Here is a 13,156-nt window from a genome sequence, read left to right as displayed (position 1 = left end):
GTTTTGTCAGTCAAAAAACGAAAGCCATTGTCAAGGCCCATGAGTAAAAATAATCTAGAGATCACTGAAGACACTGCTCAGTGAGACCCACTCAATGACACAAGTCCATGGAAAACTGCAATAGGCTGCAAAATCGTCAACAAAAAGGGAGCCAGAGATGCCCAGCTGCAGACAGGCCATTATAGGATTAATGATGATAGCAAAAAGGACAATGCTCAGGACAGAACCCTGAGGCACACTGTTTCCCTGTATAAAGTTGTCCAACAAGGCAAAACCCACATGTATCTTGAAAACTTGGTCTTTTAAAAATGCCTGAAGGAAATGGGGCAGGTGGCCACAGACACCCCACATGTAAAGAGTACGGAGGATACCAGTTCTCCAGCAGGTGTCACAGGCCACCTCCAAATTGAAGAGCACAGCCACAGTCTTGAATTACCACAGAAAACCACTCATGACATGGGTGGAAAAAGTGACAAGATGATCAACTACAGAACACCACACTCAAAAGCCACACTCTGCAGTGGTTAGTAAATTGCGAGGCTCAAGCCACCATACCAGCTGGGCGTGAATCATACGTTCCATCAACTTGTAAACACAGCTGGTGAGAGGGATGGGGCAGTAGCTAGAAGGAATGTGTTTGTCCTTACTGGGCTCAGGTATGGGCATGACAGTGGCTTCATGCCAACATCTGGGAAATGTGCCCTCTGCTCAGATGCGGTTGTACGTATTAAGCAGAAAGTGCTTGCCCGAAAGAGAACATCCGATTATGAACAGCATCTAGCCCTGGGGTGAAGGATCGGGATGAAGTGAGAGCATGATCTAGTTCCCTCATAGTAAAGGTGGCACTGTAGCACTCACTGTTCTCAGAAGAGAAGGGTATTGCCCGAGCCTCCTCCACTCGTTTCCGATAGAGGAAGACAGAGTGATAGTGGGAGGAGCTCAAAATCTCAGCAAAATGGCACCCCAAGGTGTTGGAGATAGCAATAGGGTCCATGATGATATTGTCTGTTACAGTCAGGCCGAAAATTGGGGAATGGATCTTGGTCCCAGAGAGCTGTCAGAGGTTGCCCCACACGGCAAAAGAGGGAGTGGAACTGTTAAAAGAACTAGTGAATGAAATCTACCTAGCTTTTTTCTAACCCAAATAATGCAATGACATTGTACAAATATCTGTTTGCAATTAATGTAGTTTGCCATCATAGGATGATAGTTAAAAACACGGAGAATACATCTCTGCACACAAATTGTGTCATGACAGGCAACAGTCAACCAAGGGAGCGGGACATGGAGTGGTAAAGAGGAAATGCAAGGAATGGAACATTCTGCAGCGGTAACGACAACATTTGTAAGATATTCCACCTGGTCATCACAACTGGGGACCTTTTGGTCGTCCAAGGTCACCAGCGAGGAGTAAAGCCTGCAGTGGGCCTTAGTAAGCTGCCACTTGGGTGTGCACGTATGTGAAGAAGGAGTCAGCAAATGGATAGCACACAGGAAATGGTTGCTCAAGTATGTCAGAGAAAATGTACTACTCGAGATGATGGGCAAGCTGGGCAGTGCAGAAGGATGGGTCCAAATGGGGATAGGTGTGCGTAGAGTCTAAAAAAAAGTGGGTGCTCCTGTGTTAAGGCCCAAGAAGTTAAGCTGATTAAAAAGTCAGACAAGAGAGCTCCTCTCGGACAGATTCTGGGAGAACTCCAAAAGGGAGTGGTGCTCACCGAGCAGCAGAAAGGGGTGAGGTAGCTGCCCAATAAGCTGGGGGAGTCTGTTCTGGTGACATCAGATGATGGAGGGATGTAAGGGAAAGGTCATGTGAGGAAGAAGACGAACTTCAACAGTGTGAAGATGGATAGTCAGGGAGATGGGTTGACTATGAACGTATTCCCGGGCAAGCAGCATGACCCCCTCATGAGATGGAATGCCAAGCTCAGGGGGAAGGCAAAAACGGACCAGGAAGAAATGTGAGAGCTCAAAGCGGTCATTAGGACGTAATTTTGTTTCCTGAAGGCAGAGAACAAGTGATATTGCAATGCTAAGAGCAGCCATAAATCATCTTTGTTGCTTCGAAGAACATGAACATTCCATTGGTGGAGAGTCATGATGAGGAAAAAATGAAGGGGTGTCACCTCAGCAGTTGCCGAGTGCCAGCCTTCAAAGACTCACTGCTCCAGTGCACAGAGGCAGGAGGATTCTGCTCCATGAGGTCTACAGTAGTGTCACCATTATCCTGCTGTCAGCCAGCAGAGTCCAGTGCAGCAAAGCAGTTGGTGTGCACCGGCGACACGGAGGTCGGCCGGGTGAGGGTATCACGTGGCAACACCATCGAAGAGGATTTTCGAGTCAGCAAAGGAGAAGACTGTTTGTCTGACTTTTTAATCAGCTTAACTTCTTGGACCTTAACACAGGAGCACCCACATTTCTTTTAGACTCCATGCACACCTATCCCCATTTGGACCCATCCTTCTGCACTGCCCAGCTTGCTCATCATCTCGAGTAGTATGTTTTCTCTGACATACTTGAGCAACCATTTCCTGTGTGCTATCCGTTTGCTGACTCCTTCCCCACATATGTGCACACCCAACTTCTTTGAGCCTTTTCAGGTAGCAGAGGAAGCTGGTGTTGGCTGGCTGGAGGGACACAGGAAGTCCTCACGGGAATATTCCTTGTGTCCTTTCCAGCCTGCCAGTTGAGTAGCTGGTGACTTCGCCCCATGAGGTAAGAGTTTGGTGGCTTGTTGCACAGGTGAATGAGGGAACAGGGACGTTACCATGATGCTGGGCGATTTCACATCCACAGTGCTAAATTTGAGGTCGCTCGACTACATGGCCGTGTGGAGCAAGAGGTATCAAGAACAGTACTGTAGGTGCCGGATGGTAAAACGCAGGGTTTCTGAAAAGCAAATAAGTTGCGAGTGACCGGGTCAGGCACTTTTTCCTTCACCAAATCTCCTGGACAGCCTGCTCATCAAGATATACAGGACAATCACAGAAGGAGGCAGCATGGGCGATGTAACGATGACACTGTTAGCTGCGCATCGGGTTCAGAGTATACGGTCTGACTGTGATAACATCATAACCTGCCTTGCTGCGATCCTGGGCATGTATGATTGTGTGGTTTGTGTGGCTGGTGGTTGATGGGAGTGAAAGGGACTAAACTGCTATTTCATCAGTCACTTCATCCGTTAAGTGGCAAACCAGAAGTAGTCGTCATGGGAAGGAGGCGATAGGTAAATCCTGTAAAGCCTAAATGTAACTAACACAATAAAAAAAAGGAGAGATAAAAGACTAGAAAAAAGACCGCACAGACAAGTTATTACAGGATCAGTCAAGACAAGGTGTTAAAGCCAAGAAACTCTCAGGTTGTCTATGTGGCCAAAAAGACCTACCCTACAGGGATGAATAGAAACCACCTTCGCGAACAAAATGTACCACCAGGTTAGCCAAGTTGGCACCATCTACTAGCACCAAGGCAGTGTGCCAGGAAGATTAAGAAGCCACCTCACTGTAGCCAAATTAGGGCAGTCTATGAGTAAGTGGGCCACCGTCAGGAGGGGTCCGCATCAGCAGTGAAGGGGATCCTCAAGTCTGAAAATGTAGCCGTGGGTCAGCCAAATGTGGCCAATGCGGAGTCTACAGAGGACAGTGGATTCCCTGCGAGAAGCATGCAGGGAAGACTGCCATATGGTCATGGTCTCCCTAATTGTCCTTAGTTTGTTGGGGAAGATCAGGGCAGACCAATCTGAATTCCAGACTTCCAGCAATCAATGGCATAATAACAGCCAAAGTCCAGTTCTGGGACCTCCATTTCCAGACTTGGCATCCTGGTGACCAGTATGGCCAATAGATCATCCTGTTCATTTCCCAAAATCTCAACACGACTAGGGGTTCAAACAAAAACGACTGGCCACCCAGCTTGTTGGAAGTCAAAGACACAATCTTCGATATCCATAACCAGTGGGTGAGGGGAGTAGCACTGGTTTATAGCCTGAAGGCTGCTAAGGGAGTCACTACCAATTAGGATACTCTGCCAGTGCTAGAACGAACATAGCTAAGGGCTAATTTAATGGCCGTCAATTCAGCAGTGAAGACACTGCAGTCATTTGACAGTGTGTGGTGTTCACTGCACTGTGCATGTGTGTATGCAAAGCCTGTTTGTCCATTGACTGTTGAGCTGCCTCTGAATGCCATTTCCGAGCGTGGATACTTCTCCAGGACAGCCCAGAACAGATGGCGGAAAATCGTGGAGTCAACAGAATCTTTTGGACCAAAGGAGACTTTGAGGCCAATTCAAGTGTGGGATGCAAGCCACGGTTGCCGATGCGATGTCCCCCTGACCAGAGGTGACAGTTAAGGAAGTTGCAGTTCCGAACAGAGACACTGGAGGCATGCAGCAATCGTAAACCCAGCTCTGTGTTGCTGCTGTGGGAAGTGAAGCTCACTTCCAGGGAAAAGGAAACAGTAGTCAGGATGTTCAGGGAAGCTATGAACATGTATATCATAATTCAGCAGCTGTTGTTAGGGCCTGATAGGTGATGGACAGACTACTGCCTCAACTAGTGGGCTGTTCACAGGGCTGGTTCAGAAGGCTGCTGTTGCATGTCAGACCCCACAATGATGAAGGCAATGCAGAACCATATGCAAGACTTCCATAATCAAGATAGGGCTGAATCAAGGCTTCGTAGTGCTGCAAAAGGATACAGCAATCTGCACCCCAGCTAGTGTTATTCGGGCAGCGACATGTATTGAGGTGTCGCCAGCACTTTTGGCTTAAGTAGGCGAAGGTGTGGAAGCCACTTCAGAAAATCGAAGATTGGTTGCAAAAATCACTGTGTTTCAGCTACAAGAAGTAACTGATCATCTAGGTAAAGCTCTTGGTGTGGTTGTACAGTACAATGCTGACAGATGTCCATTACAACAGTCTTGGCAGCCGAAAAATGAAAGCCGTGGGTGAGAGCCCGTGACTGTATCTTTCGTATGGCACCCTGTAGACAAAGCTCAGCAATAATAAAAGCAAAAATGTTTGGCATATAAGGAGAGCAATACCAAAGACCCCACAGCTGCCTCTAGACCATTGATGGCCACCAGGAAGAAGGAATGCTCTGTACATAGCCCTGCGGGACCACATTTTCTTGGATATAGGGGTACTGAGTGTAGCGCCCACTTGAAAGCAGAATGTACAGCGCAACAGGAACCTATTGACAAAAATCAGGAGTGGACCCTGTGACATAAGCCTTCTGTAGGATGAAAAAGACAGTGATGAGGTGCCGACTACATACAAGGGCCATCCAGATGGTGGACCCCAGGTGAACCAAATTATCAGCAGTGGAGCGGCCTTTGCCAAAACTGCCCTGAATTGCAGCCAAAAGGCCCCATGGCTCAAGGAGCCAACACAGCCGCTTGTTCACCTTGCATTCGAGCAACTTACAGATAACATCGGCAAGGCTGATAGTGCGATAACTGTCCATCTCAAAGAGGTTCTTACCCCACTTTCAGTACCAGAACTATCATGTTTTCTCGCCACTGAGGTGGGAACTCTCCCTCACTCAAGAGTCAATTAAAGATGGCAAGGATGTGACACTGAAAAATCACTAAGAGAGGTGTCAGCATTTGGTTGTGGCTGTGGTCTGGCCTTGGGGCCTCATCAGGGAAAAGGGCTAGGGCACTGGAGAGATTCCATTCACTGAATGGAGCATTATATGGCTCCAGGTGGTGGGTAGTGAAAGATAAGTGCATTCGCAGCACCTGCTGTTTTATCAGCCGAAAGGAGAAGTGGTAGTTCTGAGATGCAGATGCACAAGTGGAATCCTTATTAAAACATTCGGTGACAGTACCTGGATCAATATAAATGCCACCATCTAAGGAAATACTTGGTACATCTGCAGGGGACTGGAAGCTTTGCCCATACCTGTGATGGAGAGGTACATGATCTAATGGTGGACGTGTACCACTCCCAGGATTCTAGCTTTAGTTATTTTATGAGGTAGCAGACATGGGTACAGAGCATTTTAAAGGCAAAGAGGTGCTCCAGTGAAGGGTGCTGCTTCTAGCATTGCAGAGCTCACCTATGATCTCTAATGGCTGCAGCGATCCATGGGGTCCATCAGAGTCCGTCTTCTGAAGGGGGGAGCCCAAGGAAGAGAGAATGATTTGGCTGGCTGCTAAAAGAATGGCTGCCACTGTACACTGAACAGCCACATTAACACTGTATTGTGGTGGGGAGCTAAGGGCGACAGCAGAGATGAACCAATCACAGTCAGCATTACAGAGAACCCACCTGGGCAAGTGACCAGGGGAGCAATGCTGAGAGAGGGACAGGAAGATTGGGAAGTGGTCAGCACCATACAGGTCATCACAGACATTCCAGTAGATACATGGTAGAAGACCAGGACTGCACAAGGAGAGATCAATGGCTGCATAAGTTCTGTGTGCCACACTGAAGTACTTGAGGCACCAGAGTTCAAGATGCAAAGGTCGAGCTTTGACAGTAAAGTATCGATGTCTTTACCATGGCCAGTGACCATTGTTCACACCACCAAGGGTCATAGGTGTTGAAGTCGCCCACAACTAGGAAAGGTGGAGAGAGCTGAGAGAGTAATGCAGACAGTATATCCTGAGACACAACATCATTGCGAGGGATATAAGCATTACAGATGGTAAAATCCTGATGTGCCCATACCAGAAGAGCCATAACCTTCAATGGTGTCTCAAGAGGCACAAGGTCACTGTACATAGAGTCCAGCACGTATGTACAAAATCCACTCAACATCCTCTCACAGTCAGTACAATTCTTAAAATGACCTAGTTAGCCACGAAGGGTAAGGGTCCGAGTTGCTGGAAACCATGTTTCCTGGATGGCAGTACAAATGCAGGGTATGTGCTTAAAACCTGCTGTAGCTCAGTTAGGTGGTGGGAACATCTGTTATATTTCTACTGGAGGATGAGACTATTTGAATACTGTGGATGTATGAAGTGACCAGGGAGGGTAGGTTATGAACATGGGTCACGGTACTATACTGCCACCAGTAGAGACATCAGGGAATCCACTGACATACGTTCTACAGCACTGCCTGGGGAGATCTGGTGCCTCAGGGGCTACTGGGATTTCCACCTTGGGCACAGAAGGAGTACATGCAGAGTCTAGTGGCATTGGGGCCACTGGAGTTTCCTCCATCTTAAAGATCTTCTCTTTGTCCTGCTCCTCCTCCTCGTTAGAAGATGAGGACTGAGAAGATTTCCCTGAATTTCTTTCAGGGACAGAGGAAGAAAGTGAAGTCTGATGGCCAGCAGCCTGTGGCTCCTTCAGTCACTGGCTGGTTTGGTTTTGTTTCACTTTAGGGCGCAAAAAACAATTGGGGTCATACGTGCCAAAGTCAAAACTATAGAACATGAGGGCAGAGAGGAATTAAAAAATGACTATATGTCAGTCCCAACTGACATAAGAGAAGTCGCCAGGGAGGAGGAAAGCTGCCAGTCAGCCTTAGCAAGCTGCCATTTGGGTGTGTACACAGATGGGTAGGAGTCAACAAATGGATAGCACACAGGAAATGGTCGCTCAAGTAGGTATCAGATAGAACGGACTACTCACGACGATGGGCAAGCTGGGCAGTGCAGAAGGATAAGTCCAAATGGTAATAGTTGTGCAAGGAGTTGAAAAGAAAAGTGGGTGCCCCAGTGTTATGGCAGAAGAGGGTAAGTTGTTTAAGAAGGTCAGCCAAGAGGGCACCTCTCTGACAGGTCCTGCGAGACGATGATGCACTTTAAAGCCACCGAGTAGCAAAAATGGGATGGGTAGCTGCCCAATAAGCTGAAGTAATTCTGTCCTGCTGACATTAAATATCAGAGGGACATAAATGGTACAGAGGGAAAAAGTCAGGTGGGGAAGGAAAAGGCGAACTGCAACAGCATGAAGATGGGTAGTCAGGTAGATGGGCTGACTATGAATGTCATCCCATATGAGCAGCATGCTGCCCCTATGAGATGGAATGCCGACCTCAGGGGGAAAGTCAAAACGAACTGGTAAGAAATGTGAAAGCTCAAAGTAGTGGTGGGGGTGCAATTTTGTTTCCTGAAGGCAGAGTACAAGGGAACACTGTAATGCGAAGAACAGTCATAAATCCTTTTTGTGGTACCAAAGGCCGTAAACAGAGAGTCATGATGAGGAAGAGATGTCACCTCGGCGGCTGCCGAGTGACAGCCTGTGAAGAGTCACTTCTACAGGGTACAGAAGCAGGAGGATCCTGCTCCATGGGGTCCACAGATGCATCGGACTGCTTGTGCAGTCAGTTCGTGGAGTCCAATGCTGAAAAACAGTTGGTGGTGCATGCTGGCAACACAGAGGCCAGCCGGTCTAAGGTATCATGTGGCAACACCATCGAAGAGGATCTTCGAGTTGGCAAAGGAGATGACCGTTTGCCTTTGGTGGACTTCTTCAAACATTTCCAGTTAGAGGAAGACTCAGGTGTTGGTTGGCTGGAGGGACGTAGGAAGTCTTCAAGAGAATACTCCTTCTGTCCTTTCTGGCCTACCTATTGTGTAACTGGTGGGTTCACCTCTTGAGGCGGGAGTTTGATGGTTTGCTGCACAGCTGGATGGGGGGGGGGGGGGGGGGCGGGAGATACTACCTTGACAATGGGTAATGTCACGACATCAGAGCTGAACTGGAAGTCACATGACTGTGTGGCCATGTCCTTCATGCGAGGGGTAACAAGAACAGAACTATAGGTGCCAGATGGGAGAACACAGGGTTTGTGACTAGCCAATAACTTGCAAGTGATTGGGTTGGGCACTTCTTTCTTTACCCGGATCTCTTGGACAGCCTGTTCATCAAGAGACATGAGACACTACCGAGAGGAGGCGGCATGGCCACCATTGCAGTTGATAAAGCAGGGAGAAGGAGGCGAACAATCGCCCTCATGCACACCCCTACCACAGGTTACACATTCGGGTGGGTGTCGACAAGACATTCTAGTGTGGTTCAAACAATGACACTGGTAGCAGCACATTGGGTTGGGAATGTACGGCCAGACTTTAATAATTTCATAACCTGCTTTGATCTTGGACAGTAGCACCACTCTATCAAAGGTGAGAAAAAGAGTGCGGCTGAGCACTAAGGAGGCATCTACCTTTTTCATTACATAATGGATGGCAGTGACACCCTGATCAGAGAGGTAAGACTGGATTTCAGTCTCTGTTGGACTGTTGAGCAGCCTAGTGTAAATAACACCACAGGAAAAATTCAAATTTCTATGGGCCTCAACACCAACGGGTAGTCATCAAGAAGCGAGGCGGCAAGCAGTAGTTGTGTTTGAGAATCTGAAGTAGTCTCCAAAAGCAAAGTGCCATTCCGTAAACAGCAGCAAGATTTCACAGGGCCAGCAATTGCATTAACACCTTTCTGAATAATAAACGGACTTACCATGGTGAAGGACTGACTGTCTTCAGTATGTTAGACCATGAGGAACTGTGGTGCAGCTGGAAGGGTCTTTGAATCATTGGCCTCATTATGTTTACATTTCATAGATGCTGATCATAAGTACGAACTGACTCATTGCGAGAAAATCCACCATGATTGCCAGCATCTCAAATGGCATGGTCCTTCCAACTGGGGGCGACCTTCAGAAGGGGGTGCACCCACCTTAGGTGACTGTTTACACCTCAGGTCACACCTCCCAAACACCTGACAGAGAGACCAATCGGCAATTTGGGAAGGTTGCAGCTCAGGAAATCACCCCTCTCGGGGCCTCGCCTGTACCAGGGGATACGTGCGAACCCTAACTGTTGACCTGGGGCTGGGAATTATGCCTTACCCAGTCACCTGTTATGTGTCAAATGCATGGGCCGGCCTTCAAGAGCACACAGGGAGGAAGAAGAAAAAGAGACTCGCAAACACCGAAGTGGAGGAATGGGAGAATAAGGGAAACAAATAAAGGACAATGGAGCGAAGAAACAATGGTGAGACTGTTCTTACGTCAGCAACAGACAATGCAGAACATTCCCAATAACATCCCAGACATGTTCCCCAAGGGAGGGGAAAAAGAATAGCAAGAGGATAGACATGCAGCACGGACGGGAAAAAATGCTGCAAAGGCTTGGGCCCCGTGGTAGCCAAAGAGTGGCGAGCCCCCTGGGGGTCACTGGCTGGTGTCTGGCTATGAACCAGCAAGAGCTGCAGAAGAAAAACAGTGGAAAGAAGAGTCCTGAGGGACCTCTTCCTAGCTGAAGAAGCTGGAGGAGGACGAGGTGCCTCTGGCCGAGGGATGGGGACCAGTGTCATATGTCCGAACTCCATACACCTGAAGCCTCTCAAAGGAGGAGGAACATAGTATTTCATATCTCCTTGATCTTCTCGGGCAATGTATCACTCTTGAAAGACGAGATAAAGGCCCCGGTAGCAACTCTTTTCTGTTGGTCTCCTATGGGCATAATGGACATCGCTCTAAACTGGCCCACAGCTCATCATCAGATTGTAGATGAAGATCACAGTGAAAGAGATGCCTTGGACCATATTGAGACTCCTGTGGGGAGTGACAGTCATAGGGATGTCACAAGAGCATGTGGCTGGGCAGGAGATGACATTATAATGAGGAGGTTCAAATGGCTCTGAGCACTATGGGACTTAACATCTGAGGTCATCAGTCTATAATGAGGAGGGAACCGCTCTCCATCTTAGAGATGGCTGCAACTTCCCTGTATTTGTTTTCAATGTTTTCCACAAAAAATAAAGGCATCATGGCCAAAAAGGTGTCCCCATTGGTCCTCATACAGACCATGTATTGGGAGGAGGATTTCGCTCCTTGACGTCTAGTCCTGTGTTCCTCCTACAGCATGGCAAGGGAAGGGAACACATGGGGTCATACTGTGTTACATCGCACAAGGCCTTCCCATTTGAAGAGACTCCTGGGGCTGGTGTGACACCAGTCAGAGAAAGTTTAAGTTGTGTTATATGTGAACTATCTGTCATGGTGCCACCTACTTCAACTGGGTGCTACCCAGCCACAGCAGTGGCTACCTGGCCAGTGATCTGTTGCTGGGAACCCCCGTGCTCCAGTCATGATGGGCACACACTCTATGGCATACATGGGGAGTGGGTAGCACAAGCACCAACAATGCAATCGTTGCATTGTCAGTGGGCTAGAGGGCTACCACTGTGCAGATACTCAATGTCCATCCCCCTCTCCCCTCCACACGCAATGGGATAGCTACCATGAGTAGATGACCTTCCCTGCATGACACTGCACTTCCGCAAAATTTGGAAAAGATGGCAGGTCAAACCCAATAATGGGGACCACCTCATTGTTAATGGAATGTGAGGACAGGGCTGGGAGTGAAACTAGAAATGAAGACCAAAATCGTGAACCAAGTTCAAGCAGGGTCAGCACCAAAAGGACCACCTGACAAAGTCAGATGAGGTAAGAGATAGTCGAAGTGTAAGAGGGAGCAATGCTACAAAGGCTGGGGTCGCATGGTAGCCGAGAATGTACTCACCATAGAGTGGTCAGCCCTCCCCCCGGGGTGGGGGGCTGGAGGGGGGTATAGGGTGTTTGTGTGGTTGTGTGCACGAATCTGTGTACTTCTACTAGAGAAGGGCCAAGAGTTCAAAATCTAGTGTAAATACTGTTTTCTATTGGGAGTTTCTTCGCACCATACATTAGCTGGCTATATTTTACTTTACATATTGTAACATTCTATAGTAATCTCAGCAAACTATTTGCCTTTAGTAATGATTTTCACACTCATATTCATATAGATATATTTTATGAAGAAAAAATAAACCATGAGAATTACACATTGTTATTCTAAATGTATTCTTCTATTCCAGGATTAATTATACAACTTTTGTAACATATTTGCCTAATAAATTTTCCACTTGTTGATAACTTCTGAAAACTGTTTAATGGCATGGCTGCTCCCTCCAGGCAACAGAACTACAAGTGATGGAGCCAGCACTTCCACTGTTCATACTGCAGCCGCTGCCTCCACGGCTGCTGCTGGTGCTGCTGCCGCCACATCGTCTGGCTCCCGTGCTCTGACCATGTATGGTATTCAACTCTGATTCGATCATTTATGTAATTTCAATTGCTAAATTCAGTGGCTCAAAATGTGTTCACAAAATAATAACCAACTTGACTTTCCCAGACAACAGAGATATATCTCCAAGTTCTCCCAATATCCTTCTTTCCTATACAGTTTGCAGCACAAAAACTGCTGTTTGGTTAAGCTGAAGAGCAAACATATGACAGTCAAGTTGGCATAAGAAGATCTCTGATAGCTTTCAGTGCTGTTGCTAGCTTTCAACTGCAAAGTGCTAATGGCTGCAGACGAAAATGACAGCCATCTATAGAGTTGTGACAACAATGAGCCATTGCCATAGAGACATTTATAAAATTGTGTTATGTGATTGACAGAGGTAGGCACACAAAGCTGCCATGCCCAGCCCACCGCAACTGTCGGGGATCAACTTATGCCAATTCAACTAAAGTATCAGTTAAGAGTGGAATGATGACTGGTACATGTGAATCCCTGTTTAACAACTTTTTGAAAATACCACTGAACATGAAATTTGCTAACAACTGAATCCAAGACAAGCACATAACAACTAACTCACTCATACTAATAATATGTGATAAGCTAAATAAGAGGCATCAAGGGATCACCAATTTAATATTGGAGGGCAGCGTGGAGGGTAAAAATCGTAGAGGGAGACCAAGAGATGAATACACTAAGCAGATTCAGAAGGATGTAGGTTGCAGTAGGTACTGGGAGATGAAAAAGCTTGCACAGGATAGAATAGCATGGAGAGCTGCATCAAACCAGTCTCAGGACTGAAGACCACAACAACAACAAGCTAAATAACTTTTCATCTTCTTTGTGTTTGCATGTTATTTCAGTAAGTACACTAATCTTATTTTGCATTTAGCATGTCTTTACATTTACTTCAACAATAATTTTCTGATTGTTGGTAACAATATACTGTTGAAAAGATCAAAATCAATAAGAGGCAATAGGAAAATAACACAATGACAGCGTTAAGGATAACAAAAACGCCAGCAGCATTAAATTGACCTTTTCATTACTTTAATCCAATTTCAGTTCTCAATATAAGTTCTTTTTATCTCAATATGTAGCCTACACTTTATGCAGTGTTTTAAAATAATTGA

General features: G+C 46.9%; 1 protein-coding gene across 1 annotated transcript in view; it reads left to right on the top strand.

Annotated features, from left to right (window-relative positions):
- Window positions 1-13,156, top strand: part of LOC124798371 (trehalase-like) — a 323,119-nt gene that overhangs the window by 243,936 nt on the left and 66,027 nt on the right. The window contains exon 9 of the mRNA XM_047261743.1: window positions 11,915-12,032. Coding sequence (XP_047117699.1) covers window positions 11,915-12,032 — 118 coding nt within the window. The remainder of the gene's footprint in view (window positions 1-11,914; window positions 12,033-13,156) is intronic.

The sequence above is a fragment of the Schistocerca piceifrons genome, chromosome 5, assembly GCF_021461385.2.
Source record: "Schistocerca piceifrons isolate TAMUIC-IGC-003096 chromosome 5, iqSchPice1.1, whole genome shotgun sequence".
NCBI classification, from domain to species: domain Eukaryota; kingdom Metazoa; phylum Arthropoda; class Insecta; order Orthoptera; family Acrididae; genus Schistocerca; species Schistocerca piceifrons.
Note: the sequence above shows the minus strand (reverse complement) of the source record. Positions and strands in the feature narration are given on the sequence as shown.